The sequence below is a fragment of the Lepidochelys kempii genome, chromosome 10 (assembly GCF_965140285.1).
Source record: "Lepidochelys kempii isolate rLepKem1 chromosome 10, rLepKem1.hap1, whole genome shotgun sequence".
Taxonomy (NCBI): domain Eukaryota; kingdom Metazoa; phylum Chordata; order Testudines; family Cheloniidae; genus Lepidochelys; species Lepidochelys kempii.
The window spans coordinates 79,403,281-79,429,609 of record NC_136389.1 but is presented as its reverse complement, the minus strand read 5'-3'; the positions used below and the strand labels follow the sequence as shown (position 1 = coordinate 79,429,609).

The following is a 26,329-nucleotide window of genomic DNA, read 5'->3' as shown; positions in this document are numbered from 1 at the left end:
TGCCTAGTTTGGAATGTGAAGATGTGACCTTTCCCAGCTTATGGCTGCTTCTGTTGCTTAGCCAAAAGCCTTAGCCTAAGAACAGGACCTCAGACTGTCACAGTAAGAGAAGGACCTTACACTGGCAGACAGTGATTTTGATTCTTTCTTTTATACATCTATAACTAGCTAAGTGGTAAGAATACACCTAAATTCTTAGAGTATAGGCCTTTACAGGCAGGCCTGAATATCTATATCCTAACACATGCAAAAGTTAGGAAATGCCAGAATGTGGAAAAAATTGTCTGTGATCATGTGATTAAAGACTGCATCATCATGCATACACGAAAGGGGTTTGAATTAAGGTTGCACAGGGGTTTGAATTGAATTATGTTATAACTTTCTCTGCTAGTCTGAAGAGCCCATTATCAACTTTAATTCTGGCACATCCTAACATTTGAGTGCTGGGCTTTGAAACCTTAATTCTTTTATGATAGTTTTTTTGGGTGTAATATCATAGCTTTTTTAAAAACTGAAAGAAACAGATATTCCATCATGTGGGAAACAAATTGACATCCACATGAGTCATCAACATGATTGGAATCTTTAGCTCCAGAGACCTCTGCCACTTGGGCGAATGAACTAATAGAAAGTTGTCATCCTCTATGTGGACCAGTCACTATAGTGGGATGAGAGACACAGTTGCCCCGGGCTGCCAGGAGGAAGGAAAATTGCAAGGAAAGTCCTTTTAAGTCTCTGAAGTCCTTGACTACAGCATGCAGAGTTCAGGCAGTATTTTAGGAGAACCCGTTGCCAAACTATAACAAATGTATACTGAGCACAAGCAAACTACAATTTTTAAAGGTTTAAAACTGGGTCAAATTTGGGTGGATTTTCACTGGGATTACTTAAAGCATATCAGTGACATCCGGGCAACTCCCTGCTAAATCTCAAGCCCTTTCTCCAAAGCACAGAGGTGCTAGAGCTCCTCAGCAAAAGTTGTAAGACTTTTTTAACATGAGCAAAATAGTATATTTTCCCAGGCTTTCATCCTCTGAAACAGCAGAATCATTTCAGTTGAAATTATCCAAAAAAATTCATCCTGAGGCAGACACCTGGCATGGGAAATTTTAGGCTGAAGTGTTAAATTATGGCAGTGTTATAAACAAATGAAATCAGGGTCTTATAGTGGAAAGTGATGGAGACTCTTAACTATAGGCAGTGGTACCAGTTCTGCCTATAATTCGTAGGTCCATAGATTCCAAGGCCAGAAGGGACTATTGTGATCACGTAGTCTGACCTCCTGTGTAACATGGCCCATAGAATTTCCCCAAAATAATTCCTAGAGCACATCTCTTAGAAAAACATCCAATTTTGATCTCAAAATTTCCAGTAATGGAGAAATCACCATGACCCCTTGGAAATTGTTCCAGTGGTTATTTGCCCTCACCATTAAATATTTATGCCTTATTTCCAGTCTGAATTTGTCTAGCTTCAACTCCCAGCCATTGAATTATGTTATACCTTTCTCTGCTAGTCTGAAGAGCCCATTATCAAGTATTTATTTCCCATGTAGATAATTATAAACTGTAATCAAGTCACCCTTTAACCTTCTCTTTGTTTAAGAGAAATAGATTGAGCTCCTTTAGTCTCCAGCTTTAAGGCTTGTATTCTAATCCTTTAATCATTCTCATGGCTCTCTGAACCCTCTGTAATTTATCAAAAAGAACAGGAGGACTTGTGGCACCTTAGAGACAAACCAATTTATTTGAGCATAAGCTTTCGTGAGCTACAGCTCACTTCATCAGATGCATACTGTGTTTTCCAGTAGTGGTTGCACCAGTGCCAAATACAGAGGTAAAATAAATAATCTCTCTGGTCCTACTTGAGATTACCCTGTTTATGCATCCCAGGATTGCATTCGCGCTTTTGTCCACCATGTCTGGGAGCTCATGTGCAGCTGATTAACAACCACAACCCCCAAATCTTTTTGCGGGTCACTGTTTTCCAGAAAAGAGGCCCCCACTTTACTAAACAATCTAGACCATCCTCTTCATTATTTACCACTCCTCCAATTTATGCATCATCTCCAAACTTTCAGTGATGATTTTTTGTTTTCTTCCAGGTCATTCATAAAAATGATAAATAGCATAGGGCCAAGAACTGATCGCTGCAGAACCCCACTAGAAACCCACCTGCTTGATGATGATTCCCCATTTACAGTTATATTTTTAGACCAATCAGTGGGCCAGCTTTGAATCCATATAATATGTGCCATGTTAATTTTATAGCAAATAGTAAAATTATTTTATTTTCTAGGTTTTTTTTAGTCAAAATGTTCTTAGGTATCAAGTCCAACACCTTACAGAAGTTAATTATGTCAACAACTGTTGCATTTACCAACCAATACCCTTCTGATAATCAAAGACAATCTTTGTAACAGTGTATTAAAATATAGCTTTTAATATCCCAATGTCCCAATATATCGTTTATCTACAGAAACTCAATGTGTTAACTTCTTTAATGGTTGTAATAGCTTTCTGTCCTGTAGGGATTAAGCAATGTCTCTCAACATGCAGTTTATCATCACTATCTTGATAGTGTTGGGAATAAGCAATTAAACCATTGTTTCAATAGTGCATCTTTATCCATCTGTATTCTCTAGAAATCTGACATTTAGACCTGGTTCTCCATTATTTTGCCATCGCATAGTTTTGATGTTTCTGCCCCTGAGCTTTTGTGCAAAATTCTTTGAAAGGGTCTTCTGAAGTTGTGATTATTTTGAGGACAGCTGTGATTTGTAAGGCAAGTGTAGGAAGCTGTTAGGATAAGCAGTCTTCTGGGTTTAGATTCAAGCAGATCAGAAAGAGATTTATATCCTGCTGGCTCTTTCCTTTAAAACAGATGTTGATGTGACTTTTAATGTTCATTAACATGAGGAATTAATAGAACTGGCCGGAGCCAAGTGCATGGTAGTGTGAACTGCCTTTGTGACCCCAAGGATTCCCCTTTCCTGCATTCTATTCCAGTCCTGGGCATCTCTTGCCAACTGTGCTAAATTGTGCCAAACTGAATGGTGTGGTTATAACATGGGTAAATGTCAGCTAGGTACAAGAATGTGACCAGAACATATTTTCACTCTTGACCCAGTACAGGATTTGCAAAGCTAGTGGATTATTTTAACTCTTTGCTTCTGGTATCCTGAAATGGGCTATTTTAGGTTTTACTGCTGTCTCTTCATGTTTGTTAGTGGCTTTGGGTCATATGTTCCAGACTCAGTGTCATATAGAGATGTGCAATCATGTCCTAACACAGAGTTAAAGACAAATATAGAACTAAATTCAGCACTAATTATACCCATGTAGTCCTATTAACTACAGTAATGTTGCAGGTGTACAGTTATATTAAGGGCAGAAACTCTTTGTGGTTTCAAAAAAATGCATTAAATAACTCATGATAATCCTGCTTTACGGGCACCTTCTCATCTCAGATTCAGGTCGTTTTGTTTGATTTGTTATATATCCTCTTAACAAGGCTAGTGTTTTATTTAAACATTCCCAATTGAATTTAGAAGTATTCCAGAATAGTGGTAATTGGCTAAAATCTGCTCTTGGTTACCCTGGTGTTAATCTGGAGTACATTCCTTGCAAGTAATGGAGTAACTCCAGATTGACATCAGCATAACTGACATCCGAATTTGGCCCTTTTTTCTTACACTGAGATAAGGATACCTACGTTACTTTTCTCTGCTTTATCTCTGATAGCATGTCGATAAGATTCTGTTGATTGTCCGCACATAGGATATGAATATGGTGACTATATAAAAAAAACTAGACCCCGCCATGCATATAAGATTATGATAGAGCTCAAATAATCACAGCCCTTCACAGTGCGGGTCGTGCTGCTGGTGCTATATAGGGTGTCTTTTTCATATGAATAGTGTATCTAGAGTGTGATGGAAATGCACCACAAGGGCACTAATAACGGTCTCTCATTGGCATAAGTCGTTTGATGAGTGGCATAGTTTCCTTGGAACTCATTTTATTTATCCGCTCAATTTTTAGACCTCTCTGTTTGCTTCATCTTTGTCCAACTTGTGCTGCCATGCTAAATTCTCAGTAGATCTACTCATCCTGAACACAGTGGCTCAGTAATCATGCATGGAGGAGAATACAGTTGTTCCGGGTGAATGGGTTTCTCAAACATGTCCCTGTTGGGTGTGTATTGTGAAACTAAACTGACAGTGGAAGAACAGAATTTGGTGATATGATAATACATGCCAGAGTAGCTCTCAGAGCCCAGTGCACGATATAATTAGCATGCACTTTCACTAGGCCTGATATTTTATATTATATTAGAACCGTGTGTTTTGCAGAGGCATGACTTGCTCACCTGGAGATTTATAATGTGCAGACATCTCTGATTACACTTATGCACCCCACCTCGTCCTTTACGTAGCTATTTACCCTTTTATTGTTGGCAATTAGTCTATGGTGGTATCTCTGCGAGAGAGGAAGTGAGTGAATACATTTGCCAAGGAATGTTGGCACATGACCTGCAATATGGCTGCTCTCATTAATACAGCCTTTCCCTGGAGAGTGCTATACATTTCACATCTCTCTCTCTCTCACTCACACTCACACACACACTCTCTCACACACACACACACGCATACCCCTCCCTGACATCACCGCTCCCAGTTGGCTCTCTTATTGATGTTGCGGTTCCAGTCTCTACATCATTTTGACATTTTAAATAGCGTTTAGAGTATAGCTTCTGTGTAAGCTTCAATTATTCTCCTACTCTCGTGTTGTTGCTATTATTATTTGTCTATTACAGTAGAGCCTAGAGCAGTGGTTCTCAACCTGTTTACCATTATAAGCCACGTAGGCAGCATTCTGTGTGTTATGTGGGCTGCATTCATGCTATATATATACTACCTCTAAAGCCCTGAGATGTCACATGGGCTGCAGCTGTGAGTTGATTGGACCACAAGCAGCCTGCAGGTTGAGAACCACTGGCCTAGAGGCTCCATCAGGACCAGGGCTAAACTGTGCCAGGCCTACACGATGTTTGACAGAAAGATTTAAAAATGACAGCTCTCTGCCCCAACGATCTTACAGCCCAGAGGCTTAAGTCCGTGCGATGCTGAGTGCTCTGAACTCCATCATCCTCACCTGGGATTGAGTCCACGCAATGGGAGGTGAGGCCATTTACACTGGTTTCACAGATATCCGAATCTGGAGCCACTATTGGGACATAAATTAGGATTTCACACACTAAATTCCATGGGAAAAGGTTATTTTTTGGTTAAGGTTTCATCTGCTTCTAGTGTTTTATTCTCCAACTTGAACTGCTAGACCCTGATCCTGAAACCACTTACACAGATGAATAATTTTACACACATGGGTAGTCATGGTAAGCACAGTGGAACTACTCAGACGTAAATATTTGCAGGATCTAGGCTTTAGTATATAAGCTCTTTGGGGGAAAGACTGTATCTTTGCATTTGTCTGTATAGTGCTTAGCACAATGGGGGTCCTGGAAACTATTGCAATATAAATATTATATAATATAAAATAAAGTTCCACGGCTAGATTCTGCTTTCAGACATAGAGGTGAAAATCCGGGGTGACCCAATGTAAGTCTTTTATATTGATGTCCCTGGAACCAGAATCTGGCCCACAAACCCCAATTTTTATTTTTATTTTACAATGATCCATCTAGCAACGACACAGTTTGTCACAACGGTCTATGGCTTTAAGTGAGGAGTAAACAACAGGAATGGATACAATTCTGAGCGAGAAAGATCCAACTTTCATGTTAAATTGCTCAGACATTGAACCTGGAGGAGATGGAGGTAATGAAAATACAAAATGCTTTGTATAAAATCCCCACGACACTTCTGAATACAATAAGCTGATACTCCTCTAACACTCATTTTTCAACAGCACAGTGGTACTGTGTTCACCTGCTTTACCTCTGTTATAGGCCTTCATCCAGCTCTCACTGAAGTTAGTGGAAAGACTCCTAGGCATTATCTAGACCAGGGGTGGCCAACCTCTGGCTCCGGAGCCACATGCGGCTCTTCAGTGGTTAATATGCGGCTCTTTGTAGAGGCACCGATTCTGGGGCTGGAGCTACAGGCGCCAACTTTCCAATGGGCCGGGGGATGCTCACTGCTGAACCTCTGGCTCTGCCCCTTCCACCCCTTCTCGCCCCCTCCCCTGAGCCTGCCGTGTCCTCGCTCCTCCCCCTCTGCCCTAGAGCCTCCTGCATGCCAGGAAACAGCTGATCAGGAGGTGCAGGGTGGGAGGGGGAGGCGCAGCTCGACGAGGCTGCCGCTGGGCTGGCGGTGCTGGGAACGGGGAGGGTGGGAGAGGGAGCTGATGGGGTGCTGCTGATGTATTACTATGGCTCTTTGGCAATGTACATTGATAAATTCTGGCTCCTTCTCAGGCTCAGGTTGGCCACCCCTGATCTATACATGAAAATTATTCTTTTCTGACAAGAGGCATCACCACTGGGGTGAACAGTGCTAAATGTAACCATAGGGATGGAACCAGAGACCTCTGGATCTAGACTTATGAACCTTTATTGCTTGAGATATAGGATTAGGTTTGCAAACTCAGAGGTAAGTAGTGGACTCATAAATGTCAGTACATGTTCTAGCCACTAGAGAGGGACAGAGAGTTACTAACTATAGGTTAACCGTGTACTTTTTCAGAAATTGTGATTCAAACCTGCCTGTAGTTTCTGTAAAGTAGAAGAGGCTCCATCAACTTCAGCTGGAGTTGGATCTGGTCCCTGGGGCACTCTGAATGAGAAACAAATCTGGCCCCATCTTTTTTTTTTTCTCCTCAGTGTTTTCCATGTGGAGTCTGCTGCCTTTTAAATCCTTATTTGTAGGTCTTCTTTTAAATACCTCCCAGTGAAATTCACATTCTCAATATCTGTTGTGTGCCAAGCTGTTTTATTTAATAGCAAGTTAAAACATTTTGGCTGGCTACCTTGAGCTAGGCATACCGAGTGGTGTAACGTGTGAGCACTGAGGCATTGTGTTTAAAAGCCTTTGGAAAATCCATTCAATGGCCAGCCAGTTTCCCACCCACTACAGGCCGGTTTTACTATCCGAATTTATTTAAATGTTACAGCCAGTCAGAGGAGTTGCTGCTCCTTCCTGGTGCACCCTGATCTTCCTTGTGAATAAAAACACCTGGGCATATTTAGTCTTGAGAGAAGAAGACTGAGCGGGGACCTGAGAATCTTCACATATGTGAAGGGCTGTTATAAAAAGGATCAGTTGTTCTCTGTGTCTACTGAAGGTAGGACAAGAAGTAACAGGCTTAATACACAGCAAGGGAGATTTAGATTAAGTGTTAGAAAAAACTCTCTTAACTATAAATTTAACACTGGAATAGGTTTCCAAGGGAGATTGGGGAATCCCCGTCTTCGGAAGTTTTTAAGAACAGGTTTGGTCTAGGTCAGTGGTTCTCAAACTAGGGCCGCCGCTTGTTCAGGGAAAGCCCCTGGCAAGCCGGGCCGGTTTGTTTACCTGCCGCGTCCGCAGGTTCGGCCAATCGTGGCTCCCACTGGCCGCGGTTCACCGCTCCAGGCCAACGGGGACTGCAGGAAGGGCAGCCAGCACATCCCTCGGCCTGCGCCGCTTCCCACAGCCCCCATTGGCTTGGAGCAGCGAACTGCGGCCAGTGGGAGCCGTGATCGGCCAAACCTGTGGTGAAGTGAGCTGTAGCTCACGAAAGCTCATGCTCAAATAAATTGGTTAGTCTCTAAGGTGCCACAAGTACTCCTTTTCTTTTTGCGAATACAGACTAACACGGCTGTTCCTCTGAAACCTGTATAAACATAGACACTTTCCCTGCCCCTCCAGCTTACATACAATACTTTTCTTAATGCTTCACGAGATTCTCACTCTCACACACTCGCTCTCTCGCACTCTCTCTCTCGATAATACTTAGTCCTGCCTTGAATGCAGGGGACTGCACTAGATGATCTCTCGACGTCCCTTCCAGTTCTGTGATTCTAATTCAATACATGTGAACAGAGAGATTTGTATTCTCAGACCATTTTACACTGCTACCTGCAACTTTGGTAAGCATCGTCCCTGTTGTACACCTAAGGGAACTGAGTCAGAGCAATAAAGTGACTTGCACAAGGCAGAGCGAGAATTAGGCCAAAGTTCCTCACGCCCTGTCCTGTGCTCAGGTCGCTAGGCCATGCACGTCTCTCCATGCAGCATGTAGGTGTATAGTCAATGAGATAAATTTGTGCCTGGAACAGGTAGCTCTACCTCTTTTTGAAGCCAGTGGAGTTGTGCCTTCTCCCAGGTTGATTTTGGCCTTTTATGCTTTTGTTCAATACAGGGTTTTCTTTTTAAAAAAAAATTGAAGATCAGCAGTGCTGGTTGAATAATGTATCTTCCTCTTCATCCTGGCTGAAGTTCCTCATTCCAAGCCACTAATACGCAACTTTCCAGAAACAAAAGGACAAAAAATTATCTATTTTTCGTGGGAGAGACTCCACCTCTGATGGAAGCTATTTGAAGAGTAGAGTAGACCTTGTGGTTTGTAGGACGAGTGGCTTTACATTTACATTTTGAAGTCTTGCAACAGCAGTACGAAGCATGTGTAGCTTGACTTCAGTGCAGCCAGGATTTCAGCCTATACCTCTAATTCCACCCTGGGTTTGCTCCTTCCAGCTTTCTCAGGCATACTGGGAGAGAGGCTATTAAAAGATTTAGGTTCTAATCCTGCAAAGCACTTAACAGTGTGCTTTTAATTTTAAGCCCAGGATTACTCCCGTGTGGTACTCATGTGCTAAAGTACCTTGCTGGACCAGGGCCTTAGTTAAACAAGCGTTAAGACCTTTGTGTAAGTGCCTGATGTTAACCATGCCTTTTTTCTATGCTTGCCAGACTAAGCATCAAAGGATGGAATGAGACTCTATGAATGCACTCACCTAATCAACTCAGTAAATGAACATGTCTCTTACAGGTTGTGATAGTGATCACTGGGGGCCGCATTGTAGCAACCGCTGCCAATGCCAGAATGAGGCTCTCTGCAACCCTATCACCGGAGCCTGTGTCTGTGCAGATGGGTACCAAGGATGGCGCTGTGAAGAGCTCTGTGACCCTGGGACTTACGGAAAGGGCTGCCAGTTTAAATGCCAGTGCCAAAATGGAGCAACCTGTGACCATAAAACAGGAGAATGTCATTGTGCTCCCGGATACGCAGGGGTATTGTAAGTTCAATGACAGGCATATTTTACTGCGCATCACTTAATAGCTTTGCTTGGACCCCTCTTAGTGCAGTGCATGTTTGATAAAATATACACAATCGATACATTATACTTTTTACTCTCTAGAAACCAGGTAACAGGATTTATGGGAGACCGAACAAAGGAGCACTGTTTATCACTGCTAATTACAGCTGTCAACACATGGAAATCAAATTTTAGTCTAAAGAGAGATTAAAAATTCAGGAGATTTACCTGTGAGTAAAATTACTGTAGCTGTGGTATGAATATGAGAATCAAACCATAGTACTGTACTTACAAGCAATCAGATATACATGTTTAGCGATCCAATGCAGTAGCAAATGGGACTCCTTTTCTCTGACTTCCAATATAACTGAGGAAGAATTAAAGATAACTCTATCGGCTTAGTATCTAGGGGGCAAATTTCTAGCTCTGTGACTCCCGTTAACTGTGACAAGAATCATGTAGCTAAATCTCCATATCCCACACTGAAAGTTTACGAGTTAGATTCACCAAATCTGCATATTAATTTTAGGGCAGCTGAGCAATAGCTTCTTGTTTAAAATTGCCAACAGTGTAATGTCAGTTCTCATTAGAGTTCTTGCAGTAGTTTCAGAAGTAATTATGCTTTTCAAAATTATTTAAAGGAAACAGGAGAATTTTCTGGGGGGAGAGGTGTTTTGTTCACTGAGGCCTACTTACGGCTTTTTGAAAATCTATGGCAAATGCCCTACCTTTTTTTTGTATGCAGGGTATTTGTAGCTGTGTCAGTCCCAGGATATTAGAGACAAAGTGGGTGAGGTAATACCTGTTATTGGATCAACTTCTGTTGGTGAGGGAGACAAGCTTTTGAGCTGCAAAGAGTTCTTCTTCAGTCCCATTGACACTGATGCAGACCTGAAGAAGAGCTCCTTGTGGCTCGAAAGCTTGTTTCTCTCACCAACAGAAGTTGGTCCAATAACCGATATTACCTCACCCACCTTGTCTTGCTCTCTTCTTGAAAAAATTTATTCATTTATTTATTTATTGGGGTAATCTAGCATTGCCTGTGGGCCAGTATGAAGGAAAGAATGCTTATGCCTAGATAGAAAATAAAGACTGTATTAACCTGTACCAATAAATTGTGTCCCTTTAAATATTTTACTATGTACCTGATTTCCTTACAATATTATGAACTCAATCTTATAAGCACTTACTACCAAAGGTTCTACTTACTGTTGAGTAATCCCGTCCACTCACAGCAGTAAAGTGTTTGCAGGATCAGCTACTAATATGTTGCATGAGCATCTCTATTTGGAGGAATAGTCTGTTTTTTGCTTGTGAGGAGCCTAATCTGTTAAAACTGGTAATCTGAGAAAGCAGCAGCCAAATGTGGTGAAAAGCACCCAGGTGCAGAGAGCTAGCACAGGCCTATTTGGGTCACTTCAGTATCATGAAAGCCATCCAGTCCTTGCATTGACCTCAGGAGGCATTGGATGACAATTTCAGGGCTCAGGTGGCCCTGTGCCTGCCCTCTGCACCGGGGGGGAATTACATTTGACATTTTGTAATAATTTTGGAAGAACAAAACACTTACTGTTTTTCAGCATTTTAATCCTGTTTTATTTTGTTTGATGCTTGTTTTATTGCTGCATCGCGTAATTAAGCTTTAAAGGCTGGATCCTGCAACCTGATGTGCATGAGTTGTCTTTACTCACGGGAGCAGTTCGGCTGAGGCTGGCGGGACTTCATGCGCGAGTAAAGAGTACACACGTGAACTAGGCTTGCAGGACTGGCTCCTCAGAACACAAACACAGCATCTTGTAGGAACTTAAATGTTGGAAATTTTGGTTAATTAATTTTTTCTATTGACATTGCCCATTGAAACTCACTGAGCCACTGATGATTTGCCTAAGAGCTCCCATGAGGCTGTGTGGTGTGGATTTGACCGTTTCTTGTTAATGTTTGCTTTTAAAGTGATCACTTGTGTTTTGTTCCCCCCACCCCACCCCACTTGCCCCCCGCCAAGCTGTGAAGAGCACTGCCCTCCAGGCAGTCATGGAGCTCAGTGTGAATTGCGCTGCCCATGCCAGAATGGGGGAGTCTGTCACCATATCACCGGCGAGTGCTCTTGTCCGCCTGGATGGATGGTATGTAACAAGTTACGACTCGCTACACCTGTAGATCTTTGCTTATATTTACTTTGAAAGTACATTATCATTTACTTACTCACCATCGATACCTTGGGCTCCCTCTGTCTGCTCTTGGTATCCACCTGCTGTCTCTTGTCCTATGCTTTGACTGTAAACATGTTGCAGGGGGGCCCGTCTTTTCCGTATGTTCACGTACAGCACTTACCGCAGTGGGGCCCCAAGGCACTGCTGCGGTGCAGTGAACACATAAGAGACTGTGACTAGCCTCAATGCACCTGTACTGGGGAGTGAGGAGGAATAAGGTTCCTCCACCCCCCTATGGATCCTCCCCACGTCATGGCTGAACGTGGGGAGAGCAGTGGCAGCATGCTCTATGCGGCTTCCTGAGCAGCTGGGTCTGGAATGGGCAGAGAGGGGTAAGGAGCAGGCAGAAGCTTGGCTCCCCCCCACTCAAGTGCTGAGCAGCCTCTGTGAGTTACAATTCCTCCTTGCGCCTTCTCTTGGGGTAGTGCAGCTACCTGCAACCCTTACGGAGAATGCTGAGCAAATGCCGAACGCTGTGGTGTTTTCATAACAGGAGAGGGAGAAGGTGGGAGAACAGCCGTGGCTCTGAAAGGCAACACTACAGAGAATAGGCACAGCATCGCGGGGCCACGGAGATAGGGTCAGTGCTACCGTCCTTACTCAGGCATAATTCCCATTGATTTTAATAGGAGTTTTGCCTGCGTGAAACAGTTGGCCCCGAGAGAGCAAATTACCCTCCGCTTTCATTTTGTGTCAAGAAAGCAAGACCAAACATTTTAAAAATCCTTAACTTTATCAATAATGTGATAATTAACTCTCTACGGATTTGTCAGATCTCCCAGGCCTGCACACCGTTCAACTGCGCTTCGTTACCTGGCACTTTGCCAGTATTAGCAATTAGTTTCTTGGCAGTCCTGCCGGAATTGAATGGAAAACAATGCCTGTGATTTTTCGAATTCCTGGTACGCTATAAAGATCATCACACATTACAATTTGATGAGGACCTAATTCCACCTGGGAAGTGCGGGAGTGAGAGAGGACTTTGTATTCCTCTAGCTCTTTAAAATACCTCCACGTGCGCGCTCGGAAGAGGGAGAATTGTACCGCATATCCTGTGTATGGAATGATAAATGTAGAGTTGGGCGCTCAGTTCCTTCCTCTGATACACAAATAAGCATCTTCCATTGCCCAGAATGATGTCCAGGTGCCGCTTCCTTGTTTTTCTAGGTGCACCGTTATGCTATGACAAATAGCCCGGTCCTTAACGGTGTCCTCATTGTCAGCAATCACAAGCTTGCAGGGGAACAGAACTTGTGTTTGGATCCAAACACTGAAATATAGTGATCTAAATGTCTCTGTGGTGTAACTCTATTGAAGTCAGCGGAATTAAACCAGGGATGGATTTGATTCAAGAGATTTTTTTCACCCCCTCTCCCAGTAATAGGAATCTGCCAACAGACTGAGTGCAAAATCATTGCCGGTGTAAAACAGTGCACCTTCACTGATTTCAGTGGGATTGAACCAGCTTACGCCACAAGGAATTTGGCCCCAAAGAGGTTTAAAAAAGCCTCGTTGCCTGGAAGATAAACTTTGGTTTGCAAGAGAGTTGAATTAGCTTGTCAAAGACACTTTGATCATGGTGCTAGGGCCAGATAAGATATTTTCCTCAAGATTCTGGTGGCAGGTTGTAAGCTATCACAGGAGGATAGAGATGCATGAGCAAACCATCCCTTCACAGACTTTTCAACATAAGCCTTTCTCTATGTTAAGAACTCCAAGTGGATCTCTCTCATAAGACACTCATTGCCAAAGTGAGTGGTGACACAGTGATGACTCGAAGCTGGTCCAAAAAAACCCAGCAGTGTTCATACAGGGTAAGTCACCCTCATTTGGCATTCAGTGGGTGAGCAAAAGACCGTTCCTCCCTGAGGGGTGCGTAGCTAACAGATGAAGCAGGCAACCCCATTGTTTTCCTCAGGCTGGCAGGCGGTGCTGCCACACTGCAGTTCCCCGATAGTTGATTAGTAAAAAGAAATGAGCATCAGTATGTCATCCAGAGATTTTTTTTTTCCTGCCACTAGTGCTCCTCTAATATTTGTATTTCACATACCAGCGTTTTTGAGAATCTAAATTGTCTTACTGGACTCCTCCTTTTCTGCTGTCTGGGCAGGAGACCTTTTCTCGCGGAGTGGAAATGTCACTAAAGAAAAACAAGAATGTAAAGGAAGACCAGAAAGTTTTAGAAGTCTTTTAAGGTGCAAAGTGGGCCCTAAAGCAGAGCGCTACACCAATGATACTGCTGAGCTGGTGCAGCTATTCGTTCTGTCCCATTTGCGCTGTGCAACTTGAAGCTTAGAATTTTCTCTGCAATACTCAGTGGCCCAGAGGGACTTTCCTGACAACTGTTGTTGGCTGCTTAGTCTCCAGAGAAAAACCTGGAGTTAACAATTGATGTGTTTGAACTGAGCATAACTAAAAATTGAAGTGAGAGATCAAGTATTCTGGGGGAAGAAACTGAAATGATAAGAAGAAGAATTCAGCTTGTAAATGTTGGGATTTTAAATTTAAAGGGACTCTCCAGGGTTTTCATGAAAGGCTGAAAATCCAATGCCTAGAGAAAAAGCAACTAATTCCTTTCTCTTGCTGGAGTTTTAACTCCTGGCACGTGCCGTGGTTTGTGCAGCCAGACACAGGTGGGCAATAAATGGGCAGGAGAGATGGGGCTGCTAAATTGTGTTCATTTTCTTTTATACTATTGATAGTCTTTCTCTGACAACTGGATGTTTACTTGCAGAGGATACTTCAGACTGTCTCTGTGTGTGTGTGTGTGTGTACTGGAGTTACACTGCACGTGTGAGAGAGAGAATTCTCCTTGGATTTATACGACTGTAAATTTACTCCAATTTTATAGTTCCTGGGACCTGCCACTACTCCCCCACTGCACTTTCTGTCCTCTCCTGGGCTGCAGACCATGGGAGTTATTAATGACAGCTTTGCTTCCTTAGGAGCTGTGGTAGCTGGGGGACTAGGCACCAAATTGAAAGGGTAAAAGTGGCCTAGAGAGGTAGTCTCTGATTTCCCCTAGGATCTGCCTCCCTTAGAGGCTGTTTCTTCTACCCCTCAAGCTGCTTTGTAAAACCCTTTCCTGTGAAGGGGGAATCCGACAGAAATACAGTGAGTTACAATAACTCAAAGTTTTATGTTGAGTATTTATTTCCCCATGTTTTTTTCACCAGGACAGCATGCAGCCTATTGTATGAAGTATTACACTAGAAGAGTGGCTTCTAATGCTAAAATGTATTGGGCATTTTTCACTCCAGTGGATGTGGGTGTTGGTTGGTGGGTGCTTTCGCCTCCATCTCAGCCATGTGCAGGTTTCTTTTTGTTGTTGTGGTTTTTGTAAAATGAAATAAACGAAGGGGTGGGAATTTTTCTCTACTGCAAAATTGTGATAATGCTGGGAAACTGTATTAAAAGCAGAAGCCCAAGAGTTTGGGGTCTTAAAAAATAAACTTTGCTGATAAGATGCGTAAACCACAAGAAACTTTGGTCTGACATTTGATCTTCCACAAAGGGGCGTTTTATATCCTCTTAGCACACATTAATGCAAAAAATTATGCCTAAAGATTTGTTTGGCTCTTGGGGATAGATCTCAGAGTACTACTTTGTCATTGTTTGTTGATAAAAATCCTGTTCTTTTTGAGACATGAAGTGAAAATGCATTTATCCAGATGCCTGGATGCCTGCATTTCCAAATATATAGTATTGCTTATTACTCAAGCCTGGAGAGACATGTTTGTTACAGCGGAATCTGACTGGTCTTGAATTGAGGCCAAAATGTCTGTTTTCTAGCCAGGGAACCACCTATCACCAGGTTGAGAAAGACCTGAGGGATCTGGTTTATGGTTAGAGAGAGCGGGCAGTCTTTCCATTGGAGGTGTGTTGCTGTTACAGAACTTCCTAAGCTTTTGACATTGGGCCCCGGAAGAGGAGCTGAAACCAGGAATATCCTCATTTGTGATGCTCCATTTTTCGTTTTTGTGTAAGATTTATTCAATATGTGCTTTGTTCACAACTAGGAGCCCCTGGCACTTGGTTGGGGATATGAGACTTCACAGAGACACCCCCCCCCCGCCCAAAAAAACAAAAGTTCAAGGGAAATCCCCTCAGCTTTTCTGTCAAATGTTGTGTATTCAGGCAGTGACTCCAATACTTAAGGTCTCCCAGCACTTTCCACTGTAATACCCTGCCTCAGTTGCTTATAACTCTGTCCAACTTGAATGGTTTGGGCTGAAATTTTGCATGCTAGGTGTCTGCCTCAGGCTGAGGTTAAGGGAAAACCTGTTGTTTTGCCCATGTTAAAGTCTTACAACCTTTTAGTTGTGGAGCTCTGGTGCTTCCAGGCTGTGGAGCAGGGGGTTGAACTTTGGCAGGGACATCACCCTGGAGTGACAGATGTGCCTTTAACCATCCCTGGGGAAACCCACTCAAATTTGGCGAAGTTGTGAGCCTCTGAAAATCTCAGTTGGCACATGCTCAGTAGTGACTTATTAGCATTTGGCAGCTAGATTGTCCCAAGACGCAATCTACGCTGAGTATGTGCTATCCTAGGGCTACATGGGCGGATCAGGACTTTCACAGCAATTGCTCCTCCTGGCTGCCGGGAGGTTGTCATGGTACTGGGCCCTGGAACTGCGAGCAGGGAGGCTCTCTGTCCTCGGCTTTCAGCTCTTCTGCTGCTACTGCCCTGGCAGCATAGAGAAGGAGGGAGGAGAAGAAGGGGCTGGGAGGAGCAGAGGGATGGGGGACCAGGACATGGAGCCAAGGGGACGGGATTGGCACTGGGATGTGGAGGGCCAAAATGGGCCGTAGGTGGCGTATGAGCTTGCTGGTGGCCTGATGCCCCATGGTGAGTTTCACCCAGTGTGAACAGCCAGTTGTTTGTTGAGTTGTGATGGGAATAACTGACTGTTGTTATTAGGTTTAAAACTTCCAAGTGAAAAGGGGCTGCAGGAGCATATTTTAAATGAACATGTTTTAGTTTATAGGCCGATGGGGTTTGTACATGATGCTCGTCTGTCTGTGCTGGATAATGCTCAGCCAGTCTAAAGGCTGGGAGTAGGTGTGCAGAGATACACTGAAGTGGCAGGCTGAGGGCTGTCCATAAATTACAGAATGCATTAGGGGGTGAGGTGGGTCCTTAATTGTGTGCATTTGTCTCTGGGTATGTCTTCACTACCCGCCGGATTGGCGGGCAGCAATCGATCCAGCAGGGATCGATTTAGTGCATCTAGACTAGACACGATAAATCGATCCCCAAGCGCTCCGGTCGACTCCCGTACTTCAGCTCGGCGAGAGGTGTAGACAGAGTCAATGGAGAGGGGGGCAGCGGCAGCAGTCGACTCACCACGGTAAGTCGATCTAAGTACGTCGACTTCGGCTACGTTATTCACGTAGGCTGAAGTTCCGTATCTTAGATCAATTCCCCTGCTAGTGTAGACCAGGCCTCAGTATTACAGGAGGAGGGTGGATCTTGAAAATCACCAAAATACGTGGTACATCATTTATGGACAGCACCTTAAGTAGCCATTGCTTATGCAGGTTGATTCAGAGGGATCGTCCCCTGCAGAGGTCAAGGCTGGAGACTGCAGAGAAGGAAGTTGGGGCATGGCTCTATAGCCAGGCAGATGAACATCAGTGGGGAATCCAGTTATATCTCTGTGGATCTTGGTTTGTCCGTGCAGAGAGCTGCCAGGTAGATGTGCCTTACTTCACACGTTGGCATCAGTCTTGTCAGCAGGCCCCTATGTCATCACCCACATGGCAGCAGGGACGGAGCAGGGGTTTTGTTGCAGTTACTTCTCGTGGCCATCGGGCACCTGCGGTAGTGATGGGCCTAGGCAGCCAGGCGGCCTCTTTGCCACCTGTCTGGCAGCTGTCTACGCCCCCTGCTGGTTTGCAGCCAGCATAGTGCCCCGGGTTAGAGGAGGAGGCACCTCTGTCTCAGTGCCTTGCTGAAGGGGAGGTGAGGGGCCAGGGGAAGGGAGTAGGGTGAAACAGGAATCATGGAGCCGCCAGGGGTTGAAAGGCAAGACAGGCTGAAGCCAGGTGTAGCAAGACAGACAAAAAAATATACTAGCCACAAATAAAAGCTCAGAATGTTGCAACTCTTCACTGAAACCCTGCTCTTTCTGCACCTCCCTAGGGTTTTGTATGTGCAGAGCCATGCCCTTCCGGAACCTTTGGAATTAACTGCAGCCAGGATTGTTCATGCCATAACGGAGGACATTGTGATCATGTGACAGGAAAATGCCTGTGTACAGCTGGATATATGGGAGACAGGTAATAAAACCCATTGCTCTTCAATATTAATCTTAAACAATCTTGCTCTCTGGAGAACAGTGTGTTACATTTCTATTGCTGCAATTAGGTGCCTCTTCCTACAGAGGTTCAGGCTTTATAAATATGCCTTTGTTATTATTTTCAGTGGCAGTGCTCACTGTTTACTGTTAGTTTTCTTTTTTTTACTGTACTCTTTTAAAAATTTAATGGATTAAATTAAATTTAGATATTTACAGCGACAAATTTAATAGAAAGCATTACATGTTTACAAGATATGTAAATGAACCATATTTATACAAATTAATATCCTCAAGAGTAAGCAATGCAGCAGTTTAATATGTCCCTCCTTTCCAATCTGGGTTGCTGCAGTCTCTGACACCAGCAAAAAGTGATAAATCCTCAACATTTATAAACTAGAGGAGCAGCCTTAATATGATCAGAAAGGATTATATTGTTTTACAAGGCTGTCTTGGATTAAGCGACTTCATTGAAGTATATTCAGAGGGCCTGTACATCACTTAAGTCCATTTTAAGTGATAGCCCACTGAATTTTATCCCTAGTGTAGTGGTTCTCAAACAGGGGCATGTGGGGGACGCAGAGGTCTTCCAGGAGGTACATCAACTCATCTAGTATTTGCCGGGTTTTACAACAGGCTACATAAAAAGCACTAGCAAAGTTGTCACAAACTAAAATTTCATACAGACAATGACTTGTTTATACTGCTCTGTAGACTATACACTGAAATGTTAGCACAACATTTATATTCCAGTTGATTTATTTTATAGTTCTATGGTAAAAGTGAGAACATCAGCAATGTTTCAGTAATAATGAGCTGTGACACTTGTATTTTTGTGTCTGATTTTGTAAGCAAGCAGTTTTTAAGTGAGGTGTAACTTGGGGGTATGCAAGACAAATCAGATGTCTGAAAGAGGTACAGTAGTCTGGAAAGGTTGAGAGCCCCTGCCCTAGTGCATAAGGAAGTTTAGAGTTTGTTGGAGTGTCTTACTTCCTTTCGTCTTTATTTGTGTAACTGTCAGCTATTCAAAGGACACAAGCAAACCAGCCCTAAATGCTACACTTACATTTAGAAGGCCATTCTGCTGTGTCACAACCATGAGACTTCTGTTGAAATCACGTGTCTTCATATCACCGATGCCAGTATTTGCTTTGGGAAATATGTCAAATGGCAGCTGCAGCTAGGTAAAGCAGATGGAAGTAGAAGTCATTCTAGGGAACATAGCTTTAAGGAAAATCCCCAGTTATTACAGCAGCGCCCTTTACAAAGCTGGTGGTTGGGACCTCCATGGCACAAAGCCAGTGCCCCTTTAGTTTGGGGGAGCCTTTAAATGTCATGGCTAATCTTAGCTTTAACTTTCTTTTAATTATGGAGATAGCTTTCCAATGAAAAGTGATCGCCAGGGCTGAGTGTCTATCATGGTGATTGTGCCTGAAATCAGAAGCTCTTTGCATACTTAGCCTCAGCTACGAAGGACTGGTTTTGGGGCCTGTGCAGCCAATGGCTCTAGGGCCCCTGGTTTGCTAGTTGCAAGCCCTGGGTCTGTAGGAGACTCAACATTGCTAGAGCAGTCATGAGCTCCCAGCCAGCAGCCGACCTCTGGGCCAGTTCCTTCACTCTGTTCCCAGTACGGCCCCCAGCCACAAGGGGGGATGGTGCAGCAAAGGAGCCGGCTCCACTCCAGGGAGCTGGCATGAAGGGGTGAGAAATAAAGGGAACTGCTCCCCAACATGCACAGAGCGCATGCAGAAACAGTCCCTTGTGGATTTGGAAGAGGAGACAGCAAGCAGCGGGCAAAGGAAGAAGGGATCGAGTTTGCCCATGCTCTTGGCAGCAGCTCATAGAGCCAGGGAACGGAAAGGGGGGAGCCTAGCAATGCGGGGAGGGACAGAGGAGGGTGCACAGGTTGAGCTTTAGAGGGCTAGCAGTGTAGTATGGGATGGAGAGTGGGAGAAAAGTTGCAGGCCTCATGGGCGAAAAAGGAAATAGAAGGTCTTTGAAGTGTGTGTGTGTGTGTGTGTGTAAATAAGAAGGATGTGGCCCCTGGAAGGAGGTGGGATCTCAGAGGAAAGAGAGAGAGGAAATAATAGGGGCCAACTGGAAGTGTAACAATGGAAAATGGGCAAGCAAGGGGGATAGAAAGGTGTGAATATGGGCCCCAATCCAATCAAAGCTTCTAAGTAAGTAGGGCCTGATGGAACTGCTCAGATGCTTACATGATTTGCTGGACTGGGGGCTGTGAGGAGCAAAATAGACACGGAGGACAGAAGAAGGGGGGTCACAGGAAGTGAGAGTATCCCAAAGGGAAGCAGAGAATAGGAGAAGAATAAGAGGAAAGGAGATTCATCTGTTTTCAAAGCCAATATGCATAGACTTTCACACTCAACTTCTCTAGCAGCAAGAGTGGCTGGGAGCAGCCTGGCGATTCCCACCCCCTATTTAAGACTCCTCAGTTTAGATGAACCCTGCAAAGTTTTTGGGAAGCCCAAAAGAATTATCTTATCGGTGGGTAAAATCCTGTCCCCACTGAAGTCATTGAAGAGTTTTGCGATTGACTTCAGGGAGGACATTGTTTCATCTGTAAACGTTTGTTCTTAAGATGGGTACACTTTTTACCTCTTCTTAACTACAGCTAGTTAATGGTAAATCTCCCATTGACTTTAATGGCAGCAGGAGCAGGCTCAATATTTAACAAACCTAAATTATTTTACCTATTAATGCTGTGATTTCACTCAGCTGGGACAATAGGACAAACAAGTCAGATTCATTTTCGGGCTATAGTCCATTTTGCTTTCCAGGTCTCATATATTATCATAATGCTACAATATACATTGCAGCCGCAGCAGGGGAATATTGTTTCCAAACAAAACAGTATTTTCTTTGACATTCTTTTAAAATCAGGAGAATATTTCTGTTAATATTAGATATTGTAAAATCATTTTTACTAGATTTTGATTATCTGCCGATGTCTCTTTTTAATTGTTTGTAAATAGCAATATACTGTTTGGAGTCCTGTAAGATACATAATGACATATAGTTAGATAAATATTTTGTGGACTTAACAAAGACAAAAAAGCCTGTAGAAGTGTAATTTTCACTTTTTGTTCACTCCCTGCTTTCTGGGAAGTGGGACCACACTACTTACCTACAGCAAATTGACAAGCACTATTGATAGTCCCAGATAGCTTTGTGCTGAACTAAAATGACTTAAGTGCCCATGTAAATGTCTGTATTGTAAATTATTTGAATGGAATAATAGCAAAAGCACATCTGGATGCTGGAAATAAAAGTATGAAAATTCTGTGGCTGACAACAGCAACAAAGTGAATCTAGCAGTTTAGCTGGGTTTTCCGTCTCGCCATTGAGCCGATAGATTGAATCTTAATAGGATAAATACTACATTTGTTATGAAAGAATAAGTAAACCTCTTCTCTTGCTTTGTTTGTATAAATATTTCATAGCTATGAAAACAGTGATCTCCACAGTTTTTAAGTGTATTTCAGATAACGTTGTTTGTTGTACAAAAATGTAATCCTTGTAAAGAAAACAGAGGCATCATTCTTCCTCAGAACCATTCCGAGCACTCATATTGGAAAATAATGTAGGTGCTTGTAATATTTTCTTCTGTTAAACAGGCTGTCTTATGTTTAATATTTTGTGAAATTGCTTCCATTAATTCTACAGGTGACAGCCATATTCTCCCAGCCCAAATAATTGTAGAACATATTAAAGTTCAGTAGAAATTATAATGAGAGTCTCCCCAGATAGGCAGAAAGCAATGTAAATTAAACAAGAAACACAACTAGGGCTTAGCAGCTCATTTTGTAATTTAATTGAGCAATGTATCTGGTTGTTAATGGTGTTATGGACACATTAGATTGATATGTTGCTAAGGAAGGATGTTTCAGTAGAAAGCTAATTCCTGCTGTGATTATCCTTATGTTCCAGAGGAATTGTTATTAGTATTCTTCTTATAAAATTCATTAGCAGTAGCTGCTTGATCTCCAAATAAATAAGTTGGTTAAATTGTTAGTAGAAAATGGCTAATTATGTAAATGGATTAAGTCGTCAATATTTCATTTCCAGATGCTTTTTTCCCTTCTATGTAATGCTTCATCTTCTATAAATATAGGATGATATAGTGCACCATCGACTGTGCATTCATCTTGTTGAGTACAGTAGACTCCTGCTCACTAGTAGAGCTGCATGTGGCAACGGAAACATAAGACATCTTAATGCATTCATTGCATTTCATTTGTTTTAAGTGTTTCAGTCCTATTCCCATGATTCCATGTTGGCTATTACTCCGCAGTTGGACTGCACTGAGGACAGCAAAGCTAGCAGCCAATAGTTAGCTCAGGGTGACTCTTAGAGCTCATTCGCTGCCATTTTTTCCACATGTTCCTCTAACTTTGGCTCCCAAGTCTGAACTTGAACAATGCAACAACAGCCGTGGTGAAACAGGCTGCAATTAAATCACTAGCTGGGCTTTTTTACTTACTTTATTTGTTTTTAGTAAAACTGCAACCGTGATTTCTCTTCTTATGTATTGAGCGTGTTCATTTCAATTTGCTAGGCTTGCGTTGTACCTTAATCTTTTACATATTAACTCTCACATACCAGCTGTGAAGTGACCTGCAAAAAGACATTTAACACTCACCTCTCTTCACTGTATTTACAGTATACATTTTAATCAATGCCTGGGGTTAAATTAATACTGATAGGCTATTTCTAATATCTGGTATCCCTGAGATAAGGGAATTGGGTTTTTAAACGAATAAAGCATAGCTGTGCTTCATGATGAATCTTGTAAACTGAGGTACTAATACCTTGTAAAATTTGGAAACCATCAAGCTTCACCAAGCATAGAAAGAGTTCCATTTTCTAGGACTTTTATTGGCCTTTTCAACTAGGAAATGGGATCTCTTGGATTGCTTTGCACAGCACTGTGAAACAGACTGTTCAGAATGTATTGGCCCAACATTTCATAAATCATCCAGTAGGGAAATATTTGAAGTATAACAGGAAAGGGTGCTCAGATAAACAAATCTGTATATACTGTTTATGGGGTTCTGTTTTTGTGTGTATCAGGTATTACAAATGTTGGTAATTCTGGAAAAGAAGTTACACTGAGGGTGAAAACTGTCTGTCTGAGGTTTTGTGCTAGTAACCATCGCTGTAATGATAAATGAAAATAGGTTTTTAGGTTCAAACTACTGTAGCTAGACAGTACGTATTGTGACAGGATCAGGCCAGATGGCTACAGGAGAGTGATAGAAGGCAGATATATTAGCCCCAGGTTAAGTAGGTCCCTTTTCCCTGGGTAAGGTAACAGGGAAGGTTCCAGAACAATCAGGAACTTTCTGGAAACAATTAAGGCAGACAGGCTGATTAGAACACCTGCAGCCAATCAAGAAGCTGCTAGAATCAACTAAGGCAGGCTAATCAGGGCACCTGGGTTTAAAAAGGAGCTCACTTCAGTTTGTGGTGCGTGCGAGGAGCTGGGAGCAAGAAGTGCAAGAGACTGAGAGTGAGAAGGCGTACTATTGGAAGACTGAGAAGTACAAGCATTATCAGACATCAGGAGGAATGTCCTGTGGTGAGAATAAAGAAGGTGTTGGGAGGAGGCCATGGGGAAGTAGCCCAGGGAGTTGTAACTGTCACGCAGCTGTTACAGGAGCCACTGTAGGCAGCTGCATTCCACAGGGCCCTGGCCTGGAACCCGGAGATTCCCCCCATCCCTCCATTCCCCCAACTCCCTACTTGATACAGGAGGAGTTGAACTGGACAGTGGGTTTCACCAGAGGGGAAGGTCTCTGGCCTGTTCCCTGATCCACTAGATGGATCAGCAGAGCCTGCGGGGATTGTTCTTCTTCCTTTCTCCATGCTGGCCAGCGAAGAGGCTAACTGAGTGAACGGCAGATTTGAGCCACGAAAGTGGCCAAACTGAGGGCTGCCATGAACCTCTGACGCAAGCAAATCCACCAATAAGCGCAGGACCCACCAAGGCAGGTGAGGAACTTTGTCACAATATGCAACCAGACAAGGGGCCAGATTCACTTTTGATATAAAACAGGTGCAAAAGCAGCATAAAAGGAAAATAAAATCATTCTTTGTTGTAGCACATTATGCTTAATTGATCATGCTTATTTTTCAGCCCTGATTAGCATTCCGAGTGTGTGGTACACATTTAAGGAAGTGTGTAGTGCTTTGAAAATGAGAAGAAAGCAAATATAGATGACTTTCTTTCAAGAAAGTAGCTAATTGTGTATCAAATTGTTCATGCTTTCTGAATGTAATTATTGAAGAAGTGATAGCGCAGTCACTTTGTTAACACTTGTGTAAATACTGTGAAATTTAACTGGACAGAGATTAAATACACTTTAGGTTAGCAGCAATTTACATGCTCAAGATAACACATCACCTCAATGATTTCATTTGTTCAGTACATTACTTAAATAAATGAGGTATGATTTTATGCGTAATATATCAGCCACAATATTCCCTTGGAAAAGTCATAAATGGACTAGCCTCTATTTAACATTTGGATTTCATCAGATCTCACATATTTCTTTGCAGGTGTCAAGAGGAGTGTCCTATTGGGACATATGGCTTTCAGTGCACTCAAAAATGTGACTGTCAAAATGGTGCAAAGTGTTACCACGTAAACGGAGCATGTATGTGCGACCCTGGGTTTAAAGGGATTCGTTGCCAAGAAAGAATGTGTCCAGAAGGGCTTTATGGCCTAAAATGCCACAAGAAATGTCCTTGTAATATTACCAACACTCTCAGGTATGTACGTCATACTTTCGACTAGGAGTGGGACTAATAGATACAAGTAAGAAAGCATTGAGGAAAAATCTGTATTTGACTCCATCCCTTTCTCCCAGCAGTTTTCCTTAGGGCCCAATCCAACTCCTGTGAATTATTTCTTTGATTTGAGTGACTACAGGAAATCTTAAGTCCCAGTTCAGCACAAGACTTAAGCCCTGGCCTAACTTTAGGAAGATGAGTAGTCCCACTGAAGTCCTGAACATTCTGACTTATGTCTCAGTCCTATAACCCTTACTCATATACTTGCGAGGATTACTTGCACAAGTAAAGGCTGTAATATGAGGCCCTTTATGGATATGCCTACCCATTTTATAGACATTGCAAACCATCTACATCATAGGCTGCAATTCCCACCATCTCTCGCAGATGAAAGGATGCCAACAACATGTTTTATTCATCACCTAGAGCATCAGAAGGATAAAAGCTTTGCAAAGATTGGATGGATAACACCATGATACTGAACTCTTCATTTTTAAATTTTCAGTAAAAATATTTTGTATTTTTAAAAAAAAGTCAGAAGTTCAAAAAACAGAGAGATTTTACTAACTTCCATCTCACAGACTCTGTTTATGACGTGGAATTTCTTGTTGAGTCTACGCACTCCAAATAGAGTTGCAAAATGAAACCTAATTTGCTTCATCTTATGTCTCATGGCAAATTACCTTGTTGAAAACACTTGAGGCAGATGTATAAATAGACGTAAATCAATATCCCCCAGTCACTCTCCAGCATTCTAATGAAGTCAACATTGTCAAAATAGACTTCTCTCCCCTTCTCGTATGTGCCTATTTTTGCTCTTCGTTTAGTACGTGTATATGTAAAATATTCAAGAAAATAATTATCAGGGAAGGGTACTTGAAATGGAATAAACCTCACTGAAAAGGTCAGATCTTAATTTTTTATTCCTTTTTGCTTCGTTTAAGACCCAGTCCTGCGAGGTTCGGACCACTAAATTCATGCGAGATGCTGTGTGCCTGTCGTTCCCAATTGATTTCAGTGGAAATTACTGAACACCTAGCAGGAAGTGCTCAGAATAGGGCTCTTCATCTGCCAGACTAACGCCATTGTATGTTGACACTTTTCTACCAGGCAACAATAGAACAGGATAATGTAGGAGCTTGGACTGTTAAATGAAAGGGATTTTTTTACTCTCCCTCCTGCTCTGATCCTGATTTCACATCCCTTACTGTTAAACGTTCACAGCCAGGCCAGGGTTTTGTAGGTTTCATAAAGAGATAGGGATAATTGATGCTCAAGCAAACATGCCCTTGATAGGGACATTCTTCAATTTTAAACCAGACTGATAGTGACCTGACTGCTGCTGCTGACTGACCTATCTTGCAGTCTGCTAAGACGCAAATACTTACTCCTTAATTATACATGCAAGCAGCACATGTGGAATAGCTCAATTGTGAATGTTAAGACTTTGCGACACTGAGATTTGGCACTTTTACTGTAGCAGCTATGGGTTACTTAAAACCTCCATCACTCTGAGCAGAGCAGCAATTACAGGTGCGCTCCCCAGTGAAATAGTTGCTTGCACTGTGTAGTTTGCCCCTAAGGAGACTCTGCACCTGCTAAGACCAGGCTCACAGGTATTTTATATAACATAATGGAAGCTACTGCCATGAATAAGAGTGCTAGGCGTGTATAGCTGAGAGTTAGACACCACGGGTTAAGGCTGGATCCTGATTCAGAGGAAGGCTGAGTGTAGTCATGAGACAG

At 42.8% G+C, this 26,329-nt stretch overlaps 1 protein-coding gene across 15 annotated transcripts in view; it reads left to right on the top strand.

Annotated features, from left to right (window-relative positions):
* The window catches only part of MEGF11 (multiple EGF like domains 11), a 382,208-nt gene that overhangs the window by 237,256 nt on the left and 118,623 nt on the right, over positions 1-26,329 (top strand). For all 15 annotated transcript variants that reach the window (XR_012154103.1, XR_012154102.1, XM_073304382.2 and 12 more), the window contains 4 exons: positions 8,994-9,240; positions 11,264-11,384; positions 17,617-17,753; positions 24,350-24,562. Coding sequence is in view for 13 of the 15 variants with exons in the window: in XM_073304382.2 (XP_073160483.1) it covers positions 8,994-9,240; positions 11,264-11,384; positions 17,617-17,753; positions 24,350-24,562 (718 nt within the window). In the remaining 2 variants the exon portion in view is untranslated. The remainder of the gene's footprint in view (positions 1-8,993; positions 9,241-11,263; positions 11,385-17,616; positions 17,754-24,349; positions 24,563-26,329) is intronic.